We start from the raw sequence: 25,395 nt of genomic DNA on the forward strand, positions 1-25,395 counted from the left end.
TCATAAAGCCTGTGATTGAGTCAACTGGCATGGTTTCGAATCCCAGGTTGTACATGTCAAGGAGTAGGGTCGCCTGTCCAACCTTGTGGGTTTTCTCCGGGTCCACGCCACTGCTAAAGACCCCTATACGCGCAAGCGAATTATTGAAATAAAATTAAACCATATGTTAGTCCCGAAATAACCTAGTGTTAAACCCCATTTCTCTCTCTCTCTCTCTCTCCTCTTTCTCTCTCAAAATTCAATCTCCTAGCAAGTGATTTCGTGCAATACACAAGTTAAGTCCCTTGGCTACAACTTCCAAACTTGCTTGAAAATGACATTTTGAAGGGCAATTTTGACACATAAACTCGATTTTCATTAAAAAATGACAATTTGGCATAAAGAACAATATATAATCAAATACTGAAATAGATTTAAATTGTGATATCAGTTGATATAATAGTGGATTTGGTTATATTCCAAACGTACTTTGAAATTGCATTTTAAGGGGCCTTTTGACACAAAAAATGTTACTATTTGAAATTAAAAATGACAATATGGTATAAAGAATGGTATATTATCAAATATCGATGTAAATTCAGTTGAAATAATGTGGGAATTTGATAGATTTGGGTGGATGAAGGTAAATTGTGCTTCTCCATTTTAAGGGGCCGTTTGACACAAAAAAACGTTACTATTTTAATTTAAAAATGACAATTAGGTATAAAGAATGGTATATTATAAAATATCGATATACATTATTGTGATATAAAGAGTTGAAATTAATGTCAGATTTGGGTAAATCGTGTTACCCCAGGTTCATGGGGTCCCTGTTGTATTCCAAGTTTAAATAAATGCAAATAATTGTCAAAAGAAATGGCATACAGTATATTTACCTTGTCTGAAACTTTTTGCTCCAAATATTGCAGCATTTAAAAATTGATTTTCATATAACAGATTATAGGAGTTAGGTAGGGTACTAATACTTATAGTGCATGCCACCCCACCCCCACTGTTTATATGCCTGTTTAGGTCTCTAAATTCTCTTCTTATATGCTATACATAGTGTTATACAATAGGCCTACTGACAAGCCAGCTTCTGCCCGGAGTATGGGACCATTACCTGTTGCTAGCTGATCAATTTGCAATTTCGTTATATTTAAAGGACAATGTCAGTGCCCTCCAATTTACATAATAGAACTGGTTAAACACATTCCAAATGTATGTTTTAACATCAAAAATTAGAGATCTTTGCACTATATGGTTGATAATTAACAGTGATTAGAAGAATTCGGAGTGGCACAAATTAAGGAAATCAGTTATTGCTACTAAATAAAGGCCAACAGAAAGCGGTAACCGCTACACACACCATTTTCAGCTAACTGATATCTTAAAGATGTACTGTTGGAGATTCATTCAAGAAATATACCCTGGATCCAACCCTTATATTACTATATTGTCAATAATATACTATTCAAAAAAAGTAGGGGATATTTGATTTTGGGGGCATAATACTAAAATATGCAAATGACTACGAAAAAAGTCACTATAGAACCTAACAGAAGAAACATTTCCAGTTACATGTGACGCCCAAACGCACCAATAGCTACCGCACGGAATGCAGGTGATGCTTGGGATCATCATGGGGGTCCAACCCAAGATTTGCACGACTCTGACTTTGAATGTTACAGTCATTGTGGAATTGAATTCCAGGTTGGAAACATCAGTTTAATTGTTTTAGTGACCAGAAAACAAATTTTGATATGCGTCGGCTTACCCAAAATGAAAGGTTACGTGCCCTTGTCATGCTACAGATCGGCACAACACAGGCGGTTGTGGCGCGGACGATGAATGTTTCTCAGTCTGTCATAAGCAGGCTATGGTCCAGATACCGTGATACACAATCTGTACAGGACAGACCACGCTCAGGTCGACCAAGGGCGACAACTCAAGCCCAGGATCGATTTATCCGTACCTTGGCCTTGAGAAATCATGTCATCACAGCAAATCAGATCAGCGCTCGTCTTCAAACAGACACTGGTGTGAGAGTGAGTGGCCAGACGATTCGGAATCGACTGCATAGGGGTCACCTTCGCGCCCGACGTCCTCGCGTGATCCCTTGTTTGAGAGACCATCACATTCAGGCAAGACGTCGTTGGTGTAGGGATCGTCAACACTGGGATAATCGACGCTGGAGCAATGTGATGTTTTCAGATGAGTCAAGGTTCACTGTTGATTTTTTGGACAGACGTAGGAGGGTGTGGCGTCGTCGAAACGAGCGCTTCCAAGACGTTAACGTCATCAGACATGATCGATTTGGGGGTGGTTCTGTTATGGTGTGGGGAGGCATCACTGTTGCTGGAAGAACGGCTTTACATGTTGTTTCAGGGCGTGTTACAGGCCAGTACTACCGGGACAACATCTTGGCAGTCCATGTTGTGCCGTTAGCACGACGTCATGGCCGCCGTTTCATCTTCCAGGATGACAACGCAAGATGTCACAGGGCCAGGATCGTTACAGGTTACCTCCAACAACAGAACATCACCACATTACCTTGGCCAGCACTGAGTCCCGACCTCTCCCCCATCGAGCATGTCTGGGACATGCTTGGACAGAGGTTACGTCAACGTCAACAACGTCCTGCCAATGTCCAAGAACTTGCTGCTGCGTTGCAACAGGAATGGGACAATCTGGACCAAAATGACCTTAGACGTCTCATTAGGAGTATGCCACGTCGGATCAATGCTTGTTTGGCAAACAGAGGAGGATTTACCCGTTACTGACTTGGTTGTGATGCTGTGGTAACTTTGCTGTTTGACCCCGGGTATCATTTTACCCTTATAATGGTCAGTCTGTGCCTTACTTAGTCTAACGATCATTTGGAATAAATCGATGAATGTGAACTTCATTTCATTTTGTCATTTGTTTCTTCGTCAGTTTCATTAGGTGACTTTAATAACACTTAAAAATCAAATATCCCCTACTTTTTTTGAATAGTATAGGATGGTCTAGTATTGGTTGCCAGAGAAATAAAAGGTCTTTTACAAATATTTATTTACAAAATAAATACACATCCAGGAAACAGATATAAAATTTAACAAATCATATCAACTGATTAAAATTAGCCATATTGACAGATTAAAATTAGCCATATCAAATAATTAATGAAACGCTTACTGTAGTATACCAAAGCATATATCGTAATAATTTTAATTTATGGCATATCTATTTTATATAGATACGGTAATGTTATAAATGGCTATGATAAATTATATGCAATACTGTGACATAAATCTCTTTGTAGTACAAAATATAACATGTACTATATTACGATACAAATGTACTAGATATGTATGGTTGTATTCATTATTGATCATTGCTTGATAAAGATACCTGTATGGCTAAGAGAATTGAAACGTTGCATGTAATAAAAAAAGTTGTGTTGTTGTGAATGTCATACATCTACTTCTAAATGTCATTCAAGGATAAATCAATGATAAGATTTAACATGTTTTTTGAAGTATGAAATAAGAAAAGTATTTGCCGCAAAAATACATATCTGTTGATTATCTTCAGTAGAAGTAGTCATCCAACTTATTTCAAGTAGACCCTAAAGCAGATATTCAACATTTCATTGAACAATTCCACAATTGAACAATATCAATGCCAGATTAACCATGGTAGGGGCCCTGGGGCAGTATTATTCCACACATATGAATGTAACCACATCAAACCGAATTTGAAGTCGGTCGATGATAAATAACAGTGACACCTTGATATGGAGAGTAATATCCGCGAAGACTGTAACGTTACCGACTGCTAAATAAACAAAAAAAAAAGAAACACGGAAACCAGTCAGAAGTATGACGCGACAACATTGGATTACACCAAATTCTCGGATGTCAACTGCGACACGGGCCCACCATGGATTGAAGGGGCCTAAATGTCCAATGGAGGTCCCCATCACAGCCACTAGCAGATGGAATCACAGTCCGACAATCCTCACATTGATTTTTGTGCAACTGAGATTTAGCTGATTTGTTTCCTCAAAAAATGTTGTTTAATAGAACAGATTTAGATTTTATATACATATATCATATATGATTAGAAATAAACATGATGCGAGTAAATTATTATCATTTAATCAATGAATCTATCTGTCAACCTCCAAATTTTATTTTGGTTTGAGAAATATTGATTTCGTTAACATAGAGTAAATACAGGGTGTTTGTTTTTTACGATCATATTCTGGAATATTACTGTTAGACTGATAATTATATGCAACTAGATAAACAACTTTTGTTAACAGCTTATTTATAGAAGTTCTGTTCTTCTCTGTCACATTTCCCAACACATTAGTTAAAGCTGTAATAAACCAGGATCCCTCTTTTTGTCTTCGAAATGCATGAAATCCTGAAAAAAAATATAATATGTAATATGAAAACATAGATTAATAAATTCTAGCAAAAAGGCTGTAACTTGATAAAACAGTTGGCTGTATTAAGTGTTAGTAAATGTTTTTCTTTTGGCCATGTACTGTACTGTTAAATTAAATAAGACCGATAGTTCACATATAACTCAAAAATTAAAACATATCTGATTGTCAGGGGCAGATACAGAAATGAAATGGGGTATAACGTCTTACTGTTCTACATCGACTGGACCTTAATGGTCGATAAATAAATGAAGAATAAGGATATTGAAAGTCTATTCAGAATATAATATAATGATAATATTATAAACAGTGTTTATCCCATTGAGTTATACATGGTTAATCCCAAGAGTCGATCCTATTGTAGTGAGGACATATGATGTCTCCCACCCTTCCTTCACCCCAACAATATCCATGTCTGCTATTGTTAAGATCAGGTTATTATGTAATTAAGCACATCCACGTATACAAAAACCTTCATAAAGTGATGCACAGTTTTGATTTTTGACCCATATGTCTCATTCAGCCTGAGTTTGTCCTATTTATTTTCTGTATATAAAAATTATAAACAAATTTACCTGGAGGTGTGGCATACATCACAATAAAATCTTTCATGCAAGGAAATGGATTAGTAATAACTCTTTGAGAAACTCGAATCCCGAATGCTGCATTATATTCAGGGACACCATCAACCACTTCCATGGATGACACATCTGTTCCACCTATGTTCATTCCAGGGTCCAAATCATAACCTCTACATGCCTTGAAAGAAATTATAAACAACAAAACATAAGTCCACATCAGCTTTGTTCACTGAGGGGTGGGGGGGGGGGCAATGGTTAACGCATGCAGATTTCATCACAAGGTCTGTCATTGACTCAAGTGGCGTGTTTTCGATACCTTACATGCAAGTGACAAGGAGTGGGGTCGTCTGTCCAACCTCATAGGTTTCCCCCCGGGTTCTCTGGTTTCCTCCCACTGCTAAAGACCCCTACGCGCTAGTAGAGAATTATTGAAATAAAATTGAACCATATGTTAGTAGCGAAATGGACCTTGTTTGGGTTGAGTGGATATTAAACGGTTTAACTTAAACCCCATTTCTCTCTCCCTCTTGTTCACTAAGCCATTTTAAAAATTGATACCTTTCCATTTCTTTACAAAATCTATTATTAACCATATATTTAATATACAAAATGACTAAGCTAAATTGCAGAAATGACTGAAAGATTCAATAATGAAATTAAACAAAATTGGGTTTAACTTCTTACTTTTCTGGACCAACTGGAAAAAATAAAGATGGGCATATGCCATACAGGATGCTATGTTTTTTTCATGCCATCCAAATGATTAAATACTTTCTTGTCAGGCCCTCCGTCCTGCACCACTAACAAGAGGAAACCACACGGAAAAAATTTATTGCAATCATCTCAGTCAACACCAGGATCAAAACCCAGAACCTCTTGGTTAAAGAGGCAGCCTCTTACTCAAAGAGCCACCGCTGCTTCCAAATTCAATTATCATGGTTTTAAGATAAGATGCTTTGTTTTCAAGTCTGTGGCACTCATTGCCTGATAACTTAGAACATGGGACAAACAGTGTCAAGTTTTTCTATTTATTAAATTAGATTAGAAGTCACTATGAATGAATGGGAAGGATTTAGTTTTGTAATCAATATATTTGGAGTAACATTACATCATCCTACCTGTATAAAACATAATCGAGGTTTATCTTTTAAACCCGGACAATTAGCATCCGAAAAAATATTGAGAACATCACAAGTAGGAATAAACGTGTCAGTGCAGTTTAAAACATCTTGGTTTATTATTACTGTATTGTTTTTTCCTTCAATAACATCACCATGTGAACTGATAGCTAACACAAAACAGTCAAAATCAGGTTCTTTCGTCATTTCATTGGCAACTGTAAAAAAAAGGAAAAAGCAATGAATTATTACTAATGCATCAAGTAAAAATTTATGCATGACATAGACTAACCTCTGTGACCATAGGCATACGGACCGATTTTACTCGAGGGGGAGGGGGGAGGTATCATTTTTGCCCGAAAAATATGGCGTCAGTGTCTGAAAATTGAAACTAAATGTTATGTAAATGCTATACAGGACAAAGCTGTTCATGGAATTTCTTACAGTAGGCTGGGATTGCTCATTAAGCTATTCAAAATTTAACGTTCTACTGTTCTGTTCTGTCAAATGTTTGGACCATAATTTGGAATGTGATTTGCAGAGTTATATTTCTGTATACCAGTATTGTGAAAGAAATCCATAAACACTTGAATAAATTGTTTCTTGAATATAAATTCCAACTACTATGCGTTCTTTTATGTAAAAATGATATGAAATGGGGTTTATCATCCTACTTTTTTTTACCTCAACTAAGCTAATTAAGTGGGGGGGGGGGGGTCTTTTATGTGCATGGCAATATGCATGTACACCATGGCTTCCATGTCGGTAATATATGCCGGTCAAGATCGAGGTCTATAGAAAATGACCGAAACTACCGGTAGATCTGGCCTATCGGTCATTTTTGCACGCCTGAAAAATAGCGTATTTTTCAAAACCCAATTTTCAAACATGGCTCAGATCGACCTCCGCTATTTAACACTGTACACAGATGTAGTTTTTCTGTGTCATCCAAATGTTCAAATTTATGAGCAACTATAAATAAATCTGGGTGTTAAAAAAAAAATAATGTCAAGGTCTTTACCTTGTCGTAAGTACTTTACTGTTTCATACTTGGTCACATTAACCATAATTCTAGTATCAAAACCCAGTTTATTAAAACATGCTTCTAGCTTGATCGTATCATTTTCAGATCCTTTTCTATATATTAAATTGCCATCCTCAAAAGTATCATTGTTGATTATAAGGGCTATACCCCGTCGTTTATGCGTAAAGTCATACTCTTCACCGTAATTAAAAGGTTTGGCTTGAGGTCCTTGACTACTGAAAAATGCAATGAAAAAATAGTGAAATTATGCTATAATAAAGCAAAGACATTGGTTTTTCAGGCTCCTTAATACACAATTTTATGTTTCAGAGTTATCTTTAAGAATTAAGAAGAAACGTAAATAAGACCTCGTTTGACTAACAATGTTATAAATATAAATGTAAAAAGACGTAGTTCCACACTTGAAACCAAAAATTTATAAATTCCCCAAATCAAAAATGTTAACAGGACATACAATTATGTCTTAAACATCAAAAGTAGGTTTACTGCATATTAGATGATTATTATTGGTACTTACAAATGACTTGGTTGTATGTAGTTTCGTGATGGACCAACCTCTTGGCAAATGTCATGACGCCTATCTTAAAAAACAATTCCAAAGATTAGGCAAGGAAACTATAGTGCTTGTATTCACAGCACAGCAGTTAGAAACTCATTAAAAATAGACATGTAATTTAAATTGAATTTACCATACATGTACATATTCCGAGAAAACCCACGAGGTTGGACAGTCAATTCTACTCCTACTACTTGTCAGTTGTCACGTACAACCAGGGAATCAAAACCATGCCAGTTGACTCAATGACAGACCTTAAGATACAGCGCGCACTTACTAACCATCTGGCCATCCAACCTCCCCTTTACACGAAAACAAATCTGTTTCGATTAACTATCTCATTTTGTACATGACGTATGTTTCGAGTTGGTATTTGAATCAGTTCTCGTAACGCGACAAGTTGCCTCGCAAGATGGCTGAAGACTGAAGAATTGAGGAACAAGATTTTCAAAAGAGGTCAAGGGTAATAACTTTGGCATTAATTATCGGAAATAGTTTAAAATCAATAGGATTTTTCATCTCATGACCTTAAACGGTGTGTATAGATTTAAAATCAATCGGATATTAACTTTAGCGTCTAGAGCTACTGCAAGCAGTAATTATTGGAAATCGTTGAAAATGATTAGATTTATTTGTCTCATGAAATGAAATGGAGTTTAACGTCCTACTGTTTTGCTCCAAACTGGGCTAATGAAAACGGGCATATGCCATATAGTGTGCTATGAGGGAAATTTTGCCCGGACAGCCGCACTACGGCCTACTCTTATATTGAATTCCAACTGTCAAGGGATCTTTTACGTGCACGTTAATGTGTACACGGGACCTCAGTTTTTTCATCTCATCCAAATGACTAGACAGCCGTCCTTGTCAGGCCCTCCGTCCTGCATCAGTGACAAGGGGGTACCACGAAGGAAAATCTGGATGAACACTTGACCTCCAGGCTAGCGAGCCAGCGTCTTACCCACTGTGACCCCTATTTGTCTCATGACCTTAAACACTGTGTATAAATATAATGTCAATCAGATATAAACTTTAGCCTCTAATGAATTCTCAAAGAAGTCAAGGGTCATAACTCTGGCAGGAATTATTGGAAATCACTGAAAATCAATAGGCTTTTTCGTCTCATGACCTTAAACACTATGTATAAATCTAAAGTCAATCGGATATTAACTTTAGTCTCTAGAGCCCTCCGGACGAACGGGGGTAACAACAATATATGATCACATTTCAATGTGGGCGGATAAAAATTGTGACCTCTAGAGGACCACAAACTAAGAACGCGATTTTTCATACAATCAGGGACCATAATCCAGGAAGTTACATTCCGATATGTGCGACTATAGAAAGGAACTGAGATTTTTGGGTTATAAACATACATTTCATGTTTCATCAAAATTGGATAAAAAAATTGTGACCTAGAGTGGTCCACAAGCTGAAAATGGGATTTTGAGTATAATCAAAGGCCATAATCCAAGAAGTTGTGGTCAATCCAGTACATGGCAATTGGCAATATCGAAAGGAACTGAGATCTTTAGGATATGAACCTATATTTCAAGTTTCGTCAAAATCGGATTAAAATTGTGACCTGTAGGAGAGAGAGAGAGAAATGGGGTTTAACGTCCACTAGACACAAACTAGGTCATTTCGGGACTAACATATGGTTTGATTTAATTTCAATAATTCGCTTGCGCGTAGGAGTCTTTAGCAGTGGGAGGAAACCAGACGCAGAGGACCCGGAGAAAACCCACGAGGTTGGACAGGCGACCCAACTCCTTGTCACGTACAACCGGGGATTCGAAACCACGCCAGTAGACTCAATGACAGGCTTTATGATACAGCGCGCACGTGCTAACCATTCAGCCATCCAACCCCCGTGACCTGTAGGCCTATAGAGTTGTACGTCCATAAACAAATTGTGGACAAATGGATGAACAGGGGCTAAGACAATATAAGTCCACAAGAAATTGTGGGCGTATAAAAATGAAAAGTTATTGATTTGGCAGAATTTTGGTTTGAGGTCATCGGTGGTTTCCTTTAACATCCACTGAAGTGAAACTTTCAACATATTTCAAGTCTCTACAACAATGTGAATTGGTAGTGGTACGTTAATGAAATAGAATAGAGAGAGAGAGAAAAATGGGGTTTAACGTCCACTCAACACAAACTAGGTCATTTCGGGACTAACATATGGTTTAATTTTATTTACATAATGCGCTCGCGCGTAGAGGTCTTTAGCAGTGGGAGGAAACCGGAGGCCCCGGAGAAAACCCACGAGGTTGGACAGGCGACCCTACTCCTTGCCACGTACAACCGGGGACTCGAAACCACGCCAGTCGACTCAATGACAGACTTTATGATACAGCGTGCGCACGCTAACCATTCAGCCATCCAACCCCCCAAATAGAATATAGAATAGAACCAACATATTTGTATTTCAACAATTGGGTCATATTACATTGAAATGGAACAGAAATGTCAAAATCCATCTTGCTATTAACTGACCAAACATTATTTAGTGTAAGACCTACTACTGAGTACTACTAGTACTCGTGGTATCGGTCAGATCAGCCAATGAACAATGCCCGGTAACCTACCGGACAGGTGCCGTCACTATAATTTTTTTCAAAATCTTTAGAGAGAGAGAGAGAGAGAAATGGGGTTTAACGTCCACTCGACACAACTAGGTCATTTCGGGACTAACATATGGTTTAATTTTATTTCAATAATTCGCTTGCGCGTAGAGGTCTTTAGCAGTGGGAGGAAACCGGAGTGCCCTGAGGAAACCCACGAGGTTGAGAAGGCGCCCCTATCTCCATGCCACATACGCTCACACCAGGGCTCGAAACCACAGCCGCAAGCCAGAGGTGACCGGCCAGCCAGAGGTCGAAGCGCGGCACTCTAGAGCACTAAGCCATCCCAACCCCCCCAAAATCTTTAGAACTTACTTGTGTAATCCATGTTGATTAAATTCTTTATGAGCAGTCTCTCTCCCTTTTTAAAAAAAAAACAACCCAACTAAGGAAAGAAAACTACGCCGTAGACTAGAGTCTAGAAATAGGGTATTCTTGGAAAAGGGAATTCCCGTCCATATCTATAAATAGAAATAACCGTGCCCAACCAACATGAACTACCGGTATACACAACGCATCAAAAATAAATGCACCTTTTGCACAGGTCTGGTAGAGATTCTGAATTTGTATCAGCGACAGAAGGTGCGCATAATAGTAAGTGCCTGTGCATAATTATAATGGCGTTTAAACTTTAATAATAAACATCCTGCGTGCTCTCTCAACATGAACCAGGAAACCAACCGACACAGTGGATGTTAATGATAAGACGTGGTATGATTGGATATAATAAAAGGTCAAGTAGATACTTTACTTCCTGTAACCTTGAACCGAGGTTAATTTACCATTCATTTGAAGCTATCTGCTTTTCATCATTTTTATGAATTTGACAAATACAAGTTTTATCTAAAATAACATAAATATGAGTTGCAGACTTTTAGAAAAGATGAAGGTAAATTAGTCACAACTCCCAGATCTATCACAAAACATAATGTTGCTTTACTCATTACTGTCATAATGAATTGAATTGGATTTGAGTTGGGAGTAGTTCCTTTTTTAGTAGGAACTGTCTCTCAGCGGACTCGCTGACAGTTCCTATCGGGCCCTGTCCTATAGTTGCAATATGAAAATACCGCTCTTCTCCACCTCTGTTCTAAGGTAATTTTAGAATCCTTACCTACTATTTTTCACCTTGATTCTACTTTATTCGCCAAAGGGATCATTTCTTGCCACAGCAGTGCAGACGAATGCATGACCACTCGGACCAATTGATAGACCACTCGGACCAAACAAAAAGACTACTCGGACCATACAAAAAGACTACTCGGACCAAACAAAAAGACAACTCGGACTACTCGGACCAAACAAAGAGACAACTCGGACCAATAATAAAGTTTTGTTTTAATAAAGTGTGTTTGTTTTAATATGACAACTCGGACCAATATAAATTGTTGTTTTAATAAATTGTGTTTATTTTAATATGACTACTCGGACTGCTAATATATTGTTGTTTTAATTAATTGTGTTTGTTTTAATATGACTACTACTACTCGGATCACTAATAAATTGTTGTTTTAATAAATTGTGTTTGTTTTAATATGAAAATTATAAGTGTTATAAGTACTTACCCGTGGTATTTGATCATAATGAAGCACATGCAAGAAGATTAATTAACAAAACAACGATAAATGAGTAGTGATTAATACATTAGTATGTGTTGATAATGTACTCACCCATGTTACAAGGTAATTAAGTAGATGAAGCACATGAAAGAAAATGTGTGCTATGACATGAGGGCAATTTTGATAGAAAATTGATTCATTTTAATTGGTGTGATTGGAGTAATGTCCAAGCGCTTAAATTGTATATAAACAATTAAAAAAAATATATTTCTTTATCATTTGTCAAAATGTCTGATACGTGTATAGTTTGCGATTCTTTAGTTCGACCAAGGCAGGAGGCTGTACTGTGTGACGGGTGTGAAAGATGGCAGCATAGAACCTGTAATACTGGTATGTACATTTAATTGCTTACAAATCTAGACAATGCAGTCGCCGTTGAAGACATTAGATTTTTACTAAATTACATGTAATTGCCTAATACAAATCTCGGCAACGTAATCGCAGTTGGTAAAATAAATTTCATTAGTAAATTAGTAACATAAATTTCATTAGTAAATTAGTAATATAAATTTCATTAGTAAATTAGTAATATAAATTATATTTTATATTTTAGGTTGCTTACAATCAATGAGATTCCATTTATAAGTTCTTTAGAAAGCTCCTTGCGCCTTGCCATTTTTGCCATCGGAGCATATTTTGCCGGCTTTTAGAAAACTGGAGGAAAAGGCCGACAACGAACAAATTAGATCGATTTGGAAACTTTACAATGAAGAAGCAATCAGCACAAGCCAACTATTAAAGAAATGTGGGTTAATTTACGGTCCCAGCGAAAAGGTCACTAGACATATCACGGGAGTATATCAAAAACTATAAAAAAAAAAAAAAAAAAAAATTTTTTTAATAAATTGTTGATGTAATAAATATGAATATGCTACTTACCTGTACCATATGTCACGGGCATATTAAAAATAAAAAACTATTTTATAAATTGTTGATGTAATAAATATGAATATGCTACTTACCTGTACCATATGTCACGGGCATATTAAAAATAAAAAACTATTTTATAAATTGTTGATGTAATAAATATGAATATGCTACTTACCTGTACCATATGTCACGGGCATATTAAAAATAAAAAACTATTTTATAAATTGTTGATGTAATAAATATGAATATTTGCTCTTATGTAAGGAATGATGACATTTTTAAATTATGTATAGATTCACCTATAAATTATTCGCTTCCTTGTATTGTTTTTTTTAATAAATAATATTTATTTAATTTAAAATATTGGTCCGAGTGGTCTTCCAACATAAAGTGAATAATTGTGGGTCTACACAGGACTTGATTAGCCAAGTTGGAGCAGAACAGTAGAACGTTAAACCCCATTTCATTTCATTCCTATCCCATCCAAAAGACTAGGCACTGTTCCTTGACCTTTCTAGGACCTCCGTCCTGCATCACTGACAAGGGGAAAACATGCCTGAAAATCCCAAGATATATTGGGAACCTGCGCTGCGTTTTACTGAACTCACTCAGCCAAAGTGGCTTCCAACTTAGTTCCTTTAGGAACTGTCTCTGAGTGGATGCTGTCCACTGATAGTTCCTATTCGACTCTATATAGCTGCAATATGAAAATACGGTAAAATACCGCACTTCCCCACCTCAGGCTGTTTTAGAACCCTAACCTTTTATTTTTCACTGGGATTCTTTATTTTCCGCCAAAAGGAATCATTTCTCACTGTATTTGACACAATTTTATAATAATTCAACACCATTTTCAAGTAGAATTTAGCGATGAAATAAACATGCGGTTTGCGCATGTTCGAGTCTCGTAATGGCTGATCAGTTCAAACTATTTTGTGTATGTTTTTAATCGCAGAATTCTACTTGAAAATAGTGTTGAATAATTATAACTTATAAGGGATGTAGTCATAACGGCCAAAAACAGGTTTGGTCAAAACGGCCAAACAGTTTGGTTATAACGGCCCAAAAATTTGGTCATAACGGCCAAAACATTTGGTCATAACGGCCAAACATTTTTAATTTAATGAAAAACAATATCTGAGCAAATATTATTGTTGTTTGTTGTTGTTTATTAAAACGTCCAATACATTAGATCTGATATTATGGACAGGTTGATTTAATTAAATTATTTACACTTAATTGGTTGAAAATTGGTAAAAACATACAATACAATCGTCCGTGTATATCAAAAGTATCGTTAAAATTGGTTAACACACAAAATAAAAAGACCTTGTATATTAAAAAGTCAATTTAAAGCACACTTATAAAATCGCTGTCGTTAGAAGAGAGGGCGGTCATCTTCTCCCTTTGGCTTTGATATAATGAGAACACGTTAAAACAGGAGGTTCAGTTGAATGATGTTTGGCACCATCAGTGCAGATAGAAAAAAATGCTTGTGTTATGTGGATGACATAAGTCACTCAAGAGCTGTGGATATTGCCTTTAATTCTGCGGTATGGATTTCATGGTCCAGTAGTGTAAAGGAGATATACAATGTAATATCTATATGTATTTTTTTTTTTAATGTATTAAATTAATGTTTATGTAATTATGTATTTATATTATCTATTATGCAATAAATGGGGTTTTTTTTATGTATTAAATTAATGTTTATGTAATGTATGTATTTATATTATCTATTAAGTATTACGCAATATTTTTGTTAATAAATATCATTTTCTACATATAAAAAATGGTTTTGTTTTTTTTTGGCCCTCGTGACCAAATTGTTTGGCCGTATCAACCAATTTTTGGGACCGTTTCGACTAAATTTTTGGGCCCTTATGACCAAATTTTTTGGCTGTTATGTCTATAAATGTGTCTGCAGGGTACCCGGACCACTCGGACCAAAGACCACTCGGACCAAGACCAGTCGGACCAAAACGGACACCACAAGGACCAAAACGGAGACCACTCGGACCAACCTAAAAGACCACTCGGACCAACCTAAAAGACCACTCGGACCAACCTAAAAGACCACTTGGACCAACCCAAAAGACCACTCGGACCAATTTATTTATGTTGGAAGACCACTCGGACCAATATTTATGTTGCCTCTCGGACCAATTATTCACTTTATGCCTCTTAGACCAATTCATTTATGTTGGGAAGACCACTCGGACCAATATTTATGTTGCCTCTCGGACCAATTAATTTATTTTGGAAGACCACTCGGACCAACCCAACGCTTCTCGATCCAATTATTCACTTTATGTTGGAAGACCAACCTAAAAGACCACTTGGACCAACCCAAAAGACCACTCGGACCAATTTATTTATGTTGGAAGACCACTCGGACCAATATTTATGTTGCCCCTCGGACCAATTAATTTATTTTGGAAGACCTCTCGGACCAACCCAAAGGATCGCTTCTCGATCCAATTATTCACTTTATGTTGGAAGACCACTCGGACCAATATTTTAAATTAAATAAATATTATTTATTAAAAAAAAACAGTACAAAGAAGCGAATAATTTATAGGTGAATCAATACATAATTTAAAAATGTCATCATTCCTTACATAAGAGCAAATATTCATATTTATTACATCAACAATTTATAAAATAGTTTTTTTATTTTTAATATGCCCGTGACATATGGTACAGGTAAGTAGCATATTCATATTTATTACATCAACAATTTATTAAAAAAATTTTTTTTTTTTTTTTTTTTTTTTTTAGTTTCTGATATGCCCGTGATATGTCTAGTGACCTATTCGCTGGGACCGTAAATTAACCCACATTTCTTTAATAGTTGGCTTGTGCTGATTGCTTCTTCATTGTAAAGTTTCCAAATCGCAAAAAGTTTTCCCTGTATTGAACGGGTCCGTTTTTTTAGTGTCTTTTTAATTTCCCTTCTGATATCATTTTCATCTGTTGAGGGAGTTGGCTGGCTTCTTTGTAAAGTAGACTTGTCAATAAATAAAATTGTAGATTTCCTTTTTTTGCTTTCTGGTTGATACGATTATGCCACCCTTCGACATAGTTGTTGGTCCTGATGGTAAGGCCGAACACACACCACAACAAAATTGGCCACACAGTATTTTCTATCCAAGTGTCTTTCACGTAATTTAACACCGATCTAATTTGTTCGTTGTCGGCCTTTTCCTCCAGTTTTCTAAAAGCCGGCAAAATATGCTCCGATGGCAAAAATGGCGAGGCAAGGAGCTTTCTAAAGAACTTATAAATGGAATCTCGTTGATTGTAAGCAACCTAAAATATAAAATATAATTTATATTACTAATTTACTAATGAAATTTATATTACTAATTTACTAATGAAATTTATGTTACTAATTTACTAATGAAATTTATTTTACCAACTGCGATTACGTTGCCGAGATTTGTATTAGGCAATTACATGTAATTTAGTAAAAATCTAATGTCTTCAACGGCGACTGCATTGTCTAGATTTGTAAGCAATTAAATGTACATACCAGTATTACAGGTTCTATGCTGCCATCTTTCACACCCGTTACACAGTACAGCCTCCTGCCTTGGTCGAACTAAAGAATCGCAAACTATACACGTATCAGACATTTTGACAAATGATAATAAAATATATATTTTACATGTTTATATACAATTTAAGCGCTTGGACATTACTCCAATCACACCAATTAAAATGAATCAATTTTCTATCAAAATTGCCCTCATGTCATAGCACACTGCATGTCTGTCATCAATTAGCCCAGAGTCGGTTAAACCCCTATTTCATTTTGTTCCATTATTTGAAGTGTAGGCCTACAGATACTATAGATAGTGAAAAAAACAACTAAAAAAGTGTATTGAATTTGAATTTCATCAATTGTTGTTAGGCCAAATAGAAAATACCTGCGTTTATGGTTACTTGGCCACAAAAAATAAGGTCTGTCTGGAAAATCATTTTTATTTTAAAAAAATATTTTCGTGGGATTTGTGGGTTAAGATTGGTTAGAACTAAAAAATTGATGCTTTAATAACCTCCAGCCTATAGCCTCTTAAAATATGCCTACCGGTTTCTGTACCCTAAAGTGATTATTATTTATTTCTTAGCATTTTTAGCTTAATTACTGAGTAAGGTTCTGTAAAATAATGCTGATTCGTACGGTTATAAATACTGAATTTTCAGTGTCAGAAGAAAACTATGCCAAGACTGATTTATAGGACCTGGGAAATGAGAATAAAAGGGGGAAAATTTAACTTACGACTTCTTCATCTAATATTAATATACTTTAAGAGAGAGGGAGAAATTGGGTTTAACGTCCACTCGACACAAACTAGATCATTTCGGGACTAACATATGGTTTAATTTTATTTCAATAATTCGCTTGCGCATAGGGGTCTTTAGCAGTGGGAGGAAACGAGAGGACCCGGATAAATACTTTAAGGATTTCAACCAAATTTGGTACGGTTGTAGCCTGGGTGGTGCTTATTTTAACCAAATTTGGTACATATGTTGCTTGGTTGGTGTTAATTCAGATTTATTCAAATCTAGTTGATTGATCCCATATGTATGATACAGTCGTACATCATAGGGGAATTTTAACACATTTTGAACTTCTTCTTTTAAACTAACTGGTGAATTTCATGGCACCATTAGGGGGAAAATATTCCTATTACCTTTTTAATCAGCAGCATTTTGTAAGAATGTTGACTTTTAGGTGTGTATAGAATAAAGTTGCTAGGCACCAAAACAGGCATATTATATGTAGAGTCTATAAAGACATTTTCTCCGCTGATGAGCATTTAAGTCCACTCACTTGAATTTAGGATGGCATTTCTGAATTTCAAAGGTCCAGTTGTTCTTGCGTATTTTAACACTGTTTTCGTACTAATACCATATGCTATTTATCTAGATTTATTGGTAAATCTGAAGATTGCCTCGGAATCATGACAAAATAATTTGACATATTCCTATCTTCCCCTCATATTCTCTGTTTCGTTTTATATTTTTCAGCTTCAGGCAGGAAGAAGTTTTATCAGACATATGACCACATCTTCAGGACTACAGGTGGTGTTTCTGGTTCCTTTTTCTTAATCTTACATTCAGCTAAATTCCCACTCTCCTAAGCTCGACTGAAATCTAATATGGAAGAGCTTTGATTATCCACCTTAAGCAAAATGTTTTGATGCACAATGTATCAGTGTTTCAGCCATTATAATAAGGAATTTTAAAAGAATTATATTGTAGGTCAAATTAATGTGCTAAATTTGTTTATCTGATGAGTTATACATAATTTCATTAGTCATGGGGCAAGTTCGTCTCTGAATAAATTCTTGGTTCAGTACTAGATTAAACAGAAATTGATTATAGTTTTGAATTTTATTTACACTGTCTATCATCTGGCAATAGAAATTAGGACTATTTCATTTCAATCTGATTAAAGCACAGAACCTATTTCGTTTCGTTTTTTATAGTTCATAATTTCGTTTTACTTGTCTTCACTACACTAGGATCTGGAAGAGTTGTTAAACCGCGTTCTGATTATTGTGAGGGGTTAGCCAATGCAGCGGTCTGTTACGACGACTCCTTGGCGCACTGTGCACGTAACTGTGGGTAAACTACTAGAAACGTCAAATCTGGTTGATTAATCAATGTCTGACATCATAGGGGCAAAAGCCGCTCGTATGACCTCTGATGCGATCTATCACTACAACCGGTCAGATCTTCATGAAGTGTATGTCATCGAAAGTATAAAATAATGAAACGAAATATAGATCTGTATTTTAATCAGATTGATTTCTTTTGTACATTTTCTAGGATGTTGTAATTGTGAGTTTTGCACGGACACCAATTGGATCATTTTTAAGTAGTTTAGCTGAAGTACCAGCTACTCGATTAGGTTCTATAGCTATAAAAGAAGCTGTTGCCCGAGCAGGTATGGTAGTATTGACAATTTCACTATATATGTATATAAGAGAGATTACTCTGATGACATATTTGCTTGTGATACTGTGATTAGTATTTAATTGATGAGAAACAAAGAAAATAAATAGAATTCTTAACATTATAAATAAAAAAAAACACAGAGACAGTTTTTAAAACATAGTCACCGAAGTGAATTGTATAAATACAATGTTAAAATACACTGAAATAACATTTAAATGTAAACATTTCAAGTATTAACTTTTTTTTAGTATGGTTTGATTTTCTTATTGTATTTATATAGGTATATCAAATGAAGAAGTTAAAGAAGTATATATGGGTAATGTCATACAAGCATGCGAAGGACAAGCGCCATCTAGACAAGCTACACTAGGAGCAGGTAATTTTCTCTCCCTGATGTTTAATGTCTGCTTCTTAAGGCAATTCAGTGTTAAACCCCATGTCATTTCATTTTTTTTTTGTTACTTCAGTGGACGCTGTCACATACGGCTTCTGAATACTACAGCATTCTGTGAACACCGTCATCAAAAAGTTTTGAATGATCTGTATTCTAAATATTACAAATTTTGACATAATCTGCATTCTGTCACACAATTTGCATTGAGTTAACATTGTGTAATCCGGCCTTCAATCTGTCGGTGTTCATCTACAAAAGATTGACAACCAATCAATTATCAGTGAGATTAATACTCATGTCGGTCTTTGTTGATTAGCTTGATATCAACACAATGACGCACTTGTGATTTCAACATCAAAGCCTTTAAACATTCGGCACACCTCGGTCAATTCTACGGTTTGTTTTTTAGAGCATTACCTGACCGATCATTGTGAGATAAAAATATGAGCACTATAGCAATGTAAATATTTAATTTTTGCCACCAATTACAACATCGATATACAACTGAAGAAGATTATACTTCCAGTATTGGAAGGTACAGTAATACTTTGGGTATTGAGTATTCTGTCATGCTGTGTAATCTGTCATTTTGACGATCTCGTTCCATTGAAAATCTGAAATGATTCAAATTGATAGAAATGCAAAAAGCCTGATACAAAAGTTAGTTTGGTCACAATTCTATAATCAAATACTGTGGATATGTTTCAGTCTGTTTACTTGATTGTCACTATTAATGCCTGCTGGAATAGAGAGAATTCAACTACCGAACATTGAATCTAGAAGATCCTATCTAGTTATAATTTATGGCACAGATTCGAAACGTTCAAGACAAATACAATATAATGAACGAAATAATATAATAGGGTATAAACTCTTTTCAGCCGAATAACTTGGTCATATAGAGTCTAACACCTTATTTTTTAATTCTCTAATTGAAGAAAAGGAGGAAAATTTGTCGTGGACAGCACTGTTTCATCTAAATTCCAATTATCAAGGCTTTGTAACATTCCCTACTATATACACAAGACCTGATTTTTACTATCACCTCCAAAACACTAAGTACATCTTAATGCAAGCTCTGCATACTTTATACCCAGTCCAGACTTAAAATCCCCAAGGATGTTGTTTGCCCATATTCTGATTTGAACCTAGGATAATGAATGCCCTTACAGCATCATAACGGATAAAACAATGTAAACGATTTCGTTTTAGTGGTGATAAAATTGAAAGTTTGAATTGAATAAAATTATATTTAACCTAAAACTTATAAATATTATGTATGTTTATAATTATTTATTTTTATTAGAATTACCAATATCTACACCTACTACTACCATAAATAAAGTATGCGCTTCTGGTATGAAAGCTGTAATGATGGCAGCTCAAAATATAATGTGTGGTCATCAGGTATTTTAGCTTTCATACATTGTTGATTAAAAGCACAGCAGTAGTGGTGGTTTTTTTTATGTGTCACTTCCAAAGTGGACAGATTTTACACTACAGTTACTATATATATTCAAATCTAAAATTTATTATTGTAATATGCTCTTAGGAAGTATAACCTGTTTTAAGATAATTTGGCTACAGATCAGATTGCATATTTTACTTTACTAAGAAATTATTAAACTGATCAGCAGTCAATGTTCACTGGACAGTTACAATCACTGAAATGATATTAACTTTTTTCCTTCTGCAAATTATATTCTAAAATATTTTTTTAAAGTTTAGAAAAATAAATAAAGGTGTTTGAAATATATCCAGATACAAAATATTTCACATTTAGAGTGAACAGGTACATGAAATAGTACGCGAAGGTGTAAAATGAGTAAATGGCACCATTCTGTCCGGACCAGTTTACGCTATTTAAAAAATGCACGTGCTATCGACGCTGTGTGATGTGACTTCGCACGTAGAATGCATGTGAACTTACAAAGGTCAGTCACTCTACAGCAGAGTTAGAAGAAGGCTTTTGCATTACATCTGTAAAACAGAATGAAAAATTATGTCAAATATTTAAAATGTCTGGAATGCTAAGTAATAAACTGATACAAGGTAGATTTTTCAACTGGATATTTTCAATGTTAGCTGGACATTGATTGGCAAAATTAGTTGTGATCGCCCGTTATAAATTCAGAAATTCTTTACATTAATCAAGACTACACTGTTATATGTGGGTTGTTTAGTTATAATGTATATTTTGTATAGGATGTTATGGTAGCAGGTGGAATGGAGAGTATGTCCAATGTACCATATTTTATGAAAAGAGGACAAACTCCATATGGTGGAATTAAATTAATAGTAAGCTTTTAGTTGTTCATTATGAAATTAATTCTGTAATTAAAATTAATATCTTGTAAATATAAATTGTAAAATATATAATATGATTGTTGTTTTATAATAAGATTGTTGTTATATAATAAATTGTAAGATATATAATAAGATTGTTGTTTCTAATAAATTGTAAGATATGTAATAAGATAGTTGTTTTATTATAGGATGGCATTGTACATGATGGGTTAACAGATGCATATGATCATATTCACATGGTGAGTAATAATAATATTTTATATAAAATGTTGAAATACATTTAATGGGACAAATTAATGCAAATGTTCTGATGGCTCATCTCAATAGAGTTTATAAAATTTTTTTTTTTTTAAATATCCACAAGCTAAGCTAAAATATCTCAATATGTTCATATCAGACATGAATATAAATACAAAAATTAGTTTTCTTATTTAGGGTAGTTGTGCTGAAAACACTGCTAGGAAATTTGGAATATCTCGAGAACAACAAGATGAGTACGCTATTAGAAGTTACACATTAAGTCAAAAATCTGCTAGTGATGGTATCTTTAAACCAGAAATAGTCACAGTAGAAATACCAAAAAGAAAAGGTAAGTAATTAAGGTAATATAAGTAATAGTATCTATAAATGGAAAAAAAAGTAAAAATGCACAATAAAAAATATATAGACAATACAAATTAAACTAGTTTGTGAATTCTAAAATTGCGACAATTTCTTTTTATCGTCTCCACATTTCTGGATTGATTTTATATGTTTAATTGTATATTTTTGATTGTGTATGCTTCAGGTGATCCTGTTAGAGTTAGTGATGATGAGGAATATAAAAAAGTAAATTTTGATAAATTTAAGGCTTTAAAACCAGTATTTCAAAAGGAAGGAGGTATGTTATTATATCATATATTTTAACACATTGATTTTCTGTTTTCATGCCAATATATAAGGGTACAAACTTTTCAAAGTATATCAGTATGGACTTTGATCCTTTGTCGCCCTGTCACTGATGATTCTGTTTTTACTAGGAAACTTCCTCAGGTGCCTAAATCATTCTACTAAACACAGATATTTTGGATAATTTATACATGTCTGACAAAAGATTTAAATATCAGAAACAAATTGCCTAAACTAAAACCACTATTAGCCTGTAGAAAGATTATGGATATTTTTAATAAATCTTTTGTGTGTTTAAATCATTCATGTGATGAAAAAAGCATTAAATAATAGGTTTCTCAAAGTGAATTGATTTGTAATATAGGTACAGTAACGGCAGCCAATGCTAGTACTTTAAATGATGGTGCAGCTGCCTTGGTTTTAATGTCTGCTAAAGCTGCTGAAAGATTAAAGGTCAAACCACTTGCTAGAATATTGGGCAAGTACAATTCTTAGGTTATTACAATAAAGGTAAAATCACAGGAGGTTTTTTATGATGAGATCACAATGGCTTCAACGGTTATTTTGTTACATTAAGTCACTCAAAGATATAAATATTTTTTGATTTGAAAGGTTATTTGTGATCCTGTCCAAATTTATAAATAGTTTTAGTAATTATAATGATGATGATTTTACCAGTTCCATCCACAAAAGCATGCTCAAGGCACTGGAGTTCTATTATAATTCTTTTGAATTTTTTTTGAATTTTTTTTTTAAATTCTAGGATTTGCAGATGCTGCTATGGCACCTATAGATTTTCCTATTGCTCCAGCAGAAGCTATTCCTAAAGTATGTATGGTCATGATGTTTTTTTGAAATTTGAGTCAGTGATAGAGAATAATGCAAGGCATGATATCTTTTAAGCTATAGCTAGCAATTGTCAAGTTAATAAAAGATCTCAAGACAGTGGTAATTTGGGGCTGAATAAAATCAGGATTTTTGTCATCTAAAAATTCTCCTCTTGAATGTTGAGTACCTAATCACAGAACTAAGAATTATTATAAATGTCTATAGAACACACCTGTCACAGTCAATGTCAGGCACAGATTCAGGCTTTGTCAGTCACAATATCTCTGGTGCCTGTCACTGAGTTGTCTTTTTTATTGATATTATTAATACATGCCTGGCACTAAGTTGAAAATGTCAGGTACTATTTCATTAGTGCCTGACATTTTGTCAGGTACATCTAAAACCGTTATTTCCAGGCCTGTCTATAGTGCTGACAAGATGGTATTTTATTTAAAGTGTACTGTATACTTTTCTAATTATATTACTGTTCCATTGACTTGAATATTTTGTTGTCAATTTTACAGGTATTAAAAGCAACAGGTGTGAAGAAAGAAGATATTACCATGTGGGAGATTAACGAAGCATTCAGTGTGGTAGCATTAGCTAATATGAAAGCCTTAGATATAGATCCTACAAAAGTTAATATACATGGTGGTGCTGTCAGTATAGGACATCCTATTGGGTAATTCATTTTTTATACAATAGAAACCCCCTCATTCTCAAATTTTGTGAGAAAATCATCCAGTTTTATGAGTAATTAGTTATCTTGGTATTTTGATATCATTAATTATGCAAATTAGTAGATGAAATTTGCATGAAAGTATAAATTTAATCTTTGGGTTAAGCTGAATAATTGTTCCACTTGGTCTAACATGAAATGCACCCAGGCAACTTGAAAAATACTTTAAATAATGAAGAGTTTAAATAGCCTGTCATTTGACATCTTTGAGAAAGCTTTTGGCAATTGTTTTTAGGTTTTATAGATATTGTGTTATGTTTCAGTATGTCTGGTGCTAGAATTACAGGTCATATGGCATTAAATCTAAAACCAGGTCAGAAAGGAATGGCTGGAATATGTAATGGAGGTGGTGGAGCGTCTGCTATATTGATTGAAAGATTATAATATAGTGTACATCGAAACAATTGGATTAAACAAAAATGAATCATATATATATATATATTTATCTGGAATCTCAATTAAAAGACGATATTTAAATACCAGACAAATAATGTACTGTGTAAATACAATAGGTACAAGAAGGGAAGTATGTCGAGTGTGTATACCTGTGATGAACTATACAATACTAATCATGTGATAATAACTTATCTACTGTATGTACATGTTAGAAATTCTGTACATAAATATAATATATTATAAACAGCTGTAATGTTTTTGGGGATCTTAAGAATTTCTCTCTTGGCATTGAATTGTCATTTTTCTAGTGTTTTTAATTGAGTGCCAATTATCATCTGAAGATTACAGGGCACAGTAATAGAATTATTGCTTTCAGTATCAAATACTTTCAACTAAGTTTATCTATTAAGTATGAGGTGAGATGTACAAATGGGCATGCAAGTTTAAAAAAACCAAAACAAAGTAAATGTTGAGCATGAAGATACAAGGGAAACAACTCTGCCTGTATTGAACTACAAACCTCTTGGGGGATGCTCATTTGTCAGTTTGGAATGACCTAATTGACAGAATTGCAATTGAGTGATGTGGAATTCAGTCCTGTCAGTTTGGTCATTCCCAACAACTGAAGTGGTGAGAGTGGAATCGTGACGTAATTAATCACAACGAATATGTTTAAGCTGTCATGGTCGGTTGAGATATTAGGTTGTAGGCCTGCAATTCCCCTTTTCACTGGATTGTAACTATTTTGGGGATGGAGAGAATTCAATTCCAGAACATCCAATCTAGTATCCCCTATATGGTATTTATGTAAATTTTGCTTTAGTACCAAGACAATTCTATTAATTGTACCCTGCCTTTCGAAGTCTGTCTGTTTTCCGATGTGCACAATTTACATTGCAAGATTAATGAGTCAAATGTTGCAGTTTTGATTCCAGACTTTTATGTGACAAAGACCCCTGCATGGAAGCGACTTAAAGAAATAAAGGTATACTGATGTTAGTCCCCAAATGGCCTGCTTGATTGGATGTTAAACCCAACTT

At 34.7% G+C, this 25,395-nt stretch overlaps 2 protein-coding genes across 3 annotated transcripts; one reads left to right on the plus strand and one right to left on the minus strand.

The window, feature by feature from the left end:
* Nucleotides 1-3,015: 3,015 nt before the first annotated feature.
* Nucleotides 3,016-11,028, minus strand: LOC126812272 (caspase-7). The gene is made up of 6 exons (XM_050538566.2): nucleotides 10,660-11,028; nucleotides 7,676-7,739; nucleotides 7,135-7,373; nucleotides 6,114-6,331; nucleotides 4,990-5,173; nucleotides 3,016-4,392 (listed from the first exon to the last, which is right to left on the minus strand). The coding sequence occupies exons 1-6, from the start codon at nucleotides 10,670-10,672 to the stop codon at nucleotides 4,154-4,156; spliced, it is 957 nt and encodes a 318-aa protein (XP_050394523.1). The 5' UTR covers nucleotides 10,673-11,028; the 3' UTR covers nucleotides 3,016-4,153.
* Nucleotides 10,995-24,655, plus strand: LOC126812271 (acetyl-CoA acetyltransferase, mitochondrial). 2 transcript variants are annotated; one of them, XM_050538565.2, is made up of 13 exons: nucleotides 10,995-11,077; nucleotides 17,871-17,924; nucleotides 18,675-18,792; nucleotides 19,084-19,179; nucleotides 20,504-20,604; nucleotides 21,403-21,495; nucleotides 21,693-21,743; nucleotides 21,940-22,093; nucleotides 22,292-22,384; nucleotides 22,757-22,870; nucleotides 23,156-23,220; nucleotides 23,745-23,902; nucleotides 24,223-24,655. In XM_050538565.2, exons 2-13 carry the CDS (start codon nucleotides 17,901-17,903, stop codon nucleotides 24,341-24,343), a joined length of 1,188 nt encoding a protein of 395 aa, XP_050394522.1. In that variant the 5' UTR covers nucleotides 10,995-11,077; nucleotides 17,871-17,900; the 3' UTR covers nucleotides 24,344-24,655. The 2 variants fall into 2 exon arrangements, with proteins under 2 accessions (XP_050394522.1, XP_050394521.1); XM_050538564.2 differs by lacking the exon at nucleotides 10,995-11,077 and adding an exon at nucleotides 11,109-11,233.
* Nucleotides 24,656-25,395: the final 740 nt, after the last annotated feature.

Source organism: Patella vulgata, chromosome 2 (assembly GCF_932274485.2).
Source record: "Patella vulgata chromosome 2, xgPatVulg1.2, whole genome shotgun sequence".
In the NCBI taxonomy this organism is placed as follows: Eukaryota; Metazoa; Mollusca; class Gastropoda; family Patellidae; genus Patella; species Patella vulgata.

What these genes read in the sequence shown, in the direction of transcription:
- LOC126812272 (XM_050538566.2), bottom strand. An exon ending in AGTAAAGTACTTACGACAAG is followed by an intron (nt 6,332 to 7,134) that starts GTAAAGACCTTG and finishes TTTTTTTTACAG; the next exon opens with TTGCCAATGAAATGACGAAA. An exon ending in GATGTATGCCACACCTCCAG is followed by an intron (nt 4,393 to 4,989) that starts GTAAATTTGTTT and finishes ATTTTTTTTCAG; the next exon opens with GATTTCATGCATTTCGAAGA.
- LOC126812271 (XM_050538564.2), top strand. Translation starts at nt 11,204, where the DNA reads ATGAGTTGCAGACTTTTAGAAAAGATGAAG. An exon ending in GACTTTTAGAAAAGATGAAG is followed by an intron (nt 11,234 to 17,870) that starts GTAAATTAGTCA and finishes TATATTTTTCAG; the next exon opens with CTTCAGGCAGGAAGAAGTTT. An exon ending in CCACATCTTCAGGACTACAG is followed by an intron (nt 17,925 to 18,674) that starts GTGGTGTTTCTG and finishes TACATTTTCTAG; the next exon opens with GATGTTGTAATTGTGAGTTT.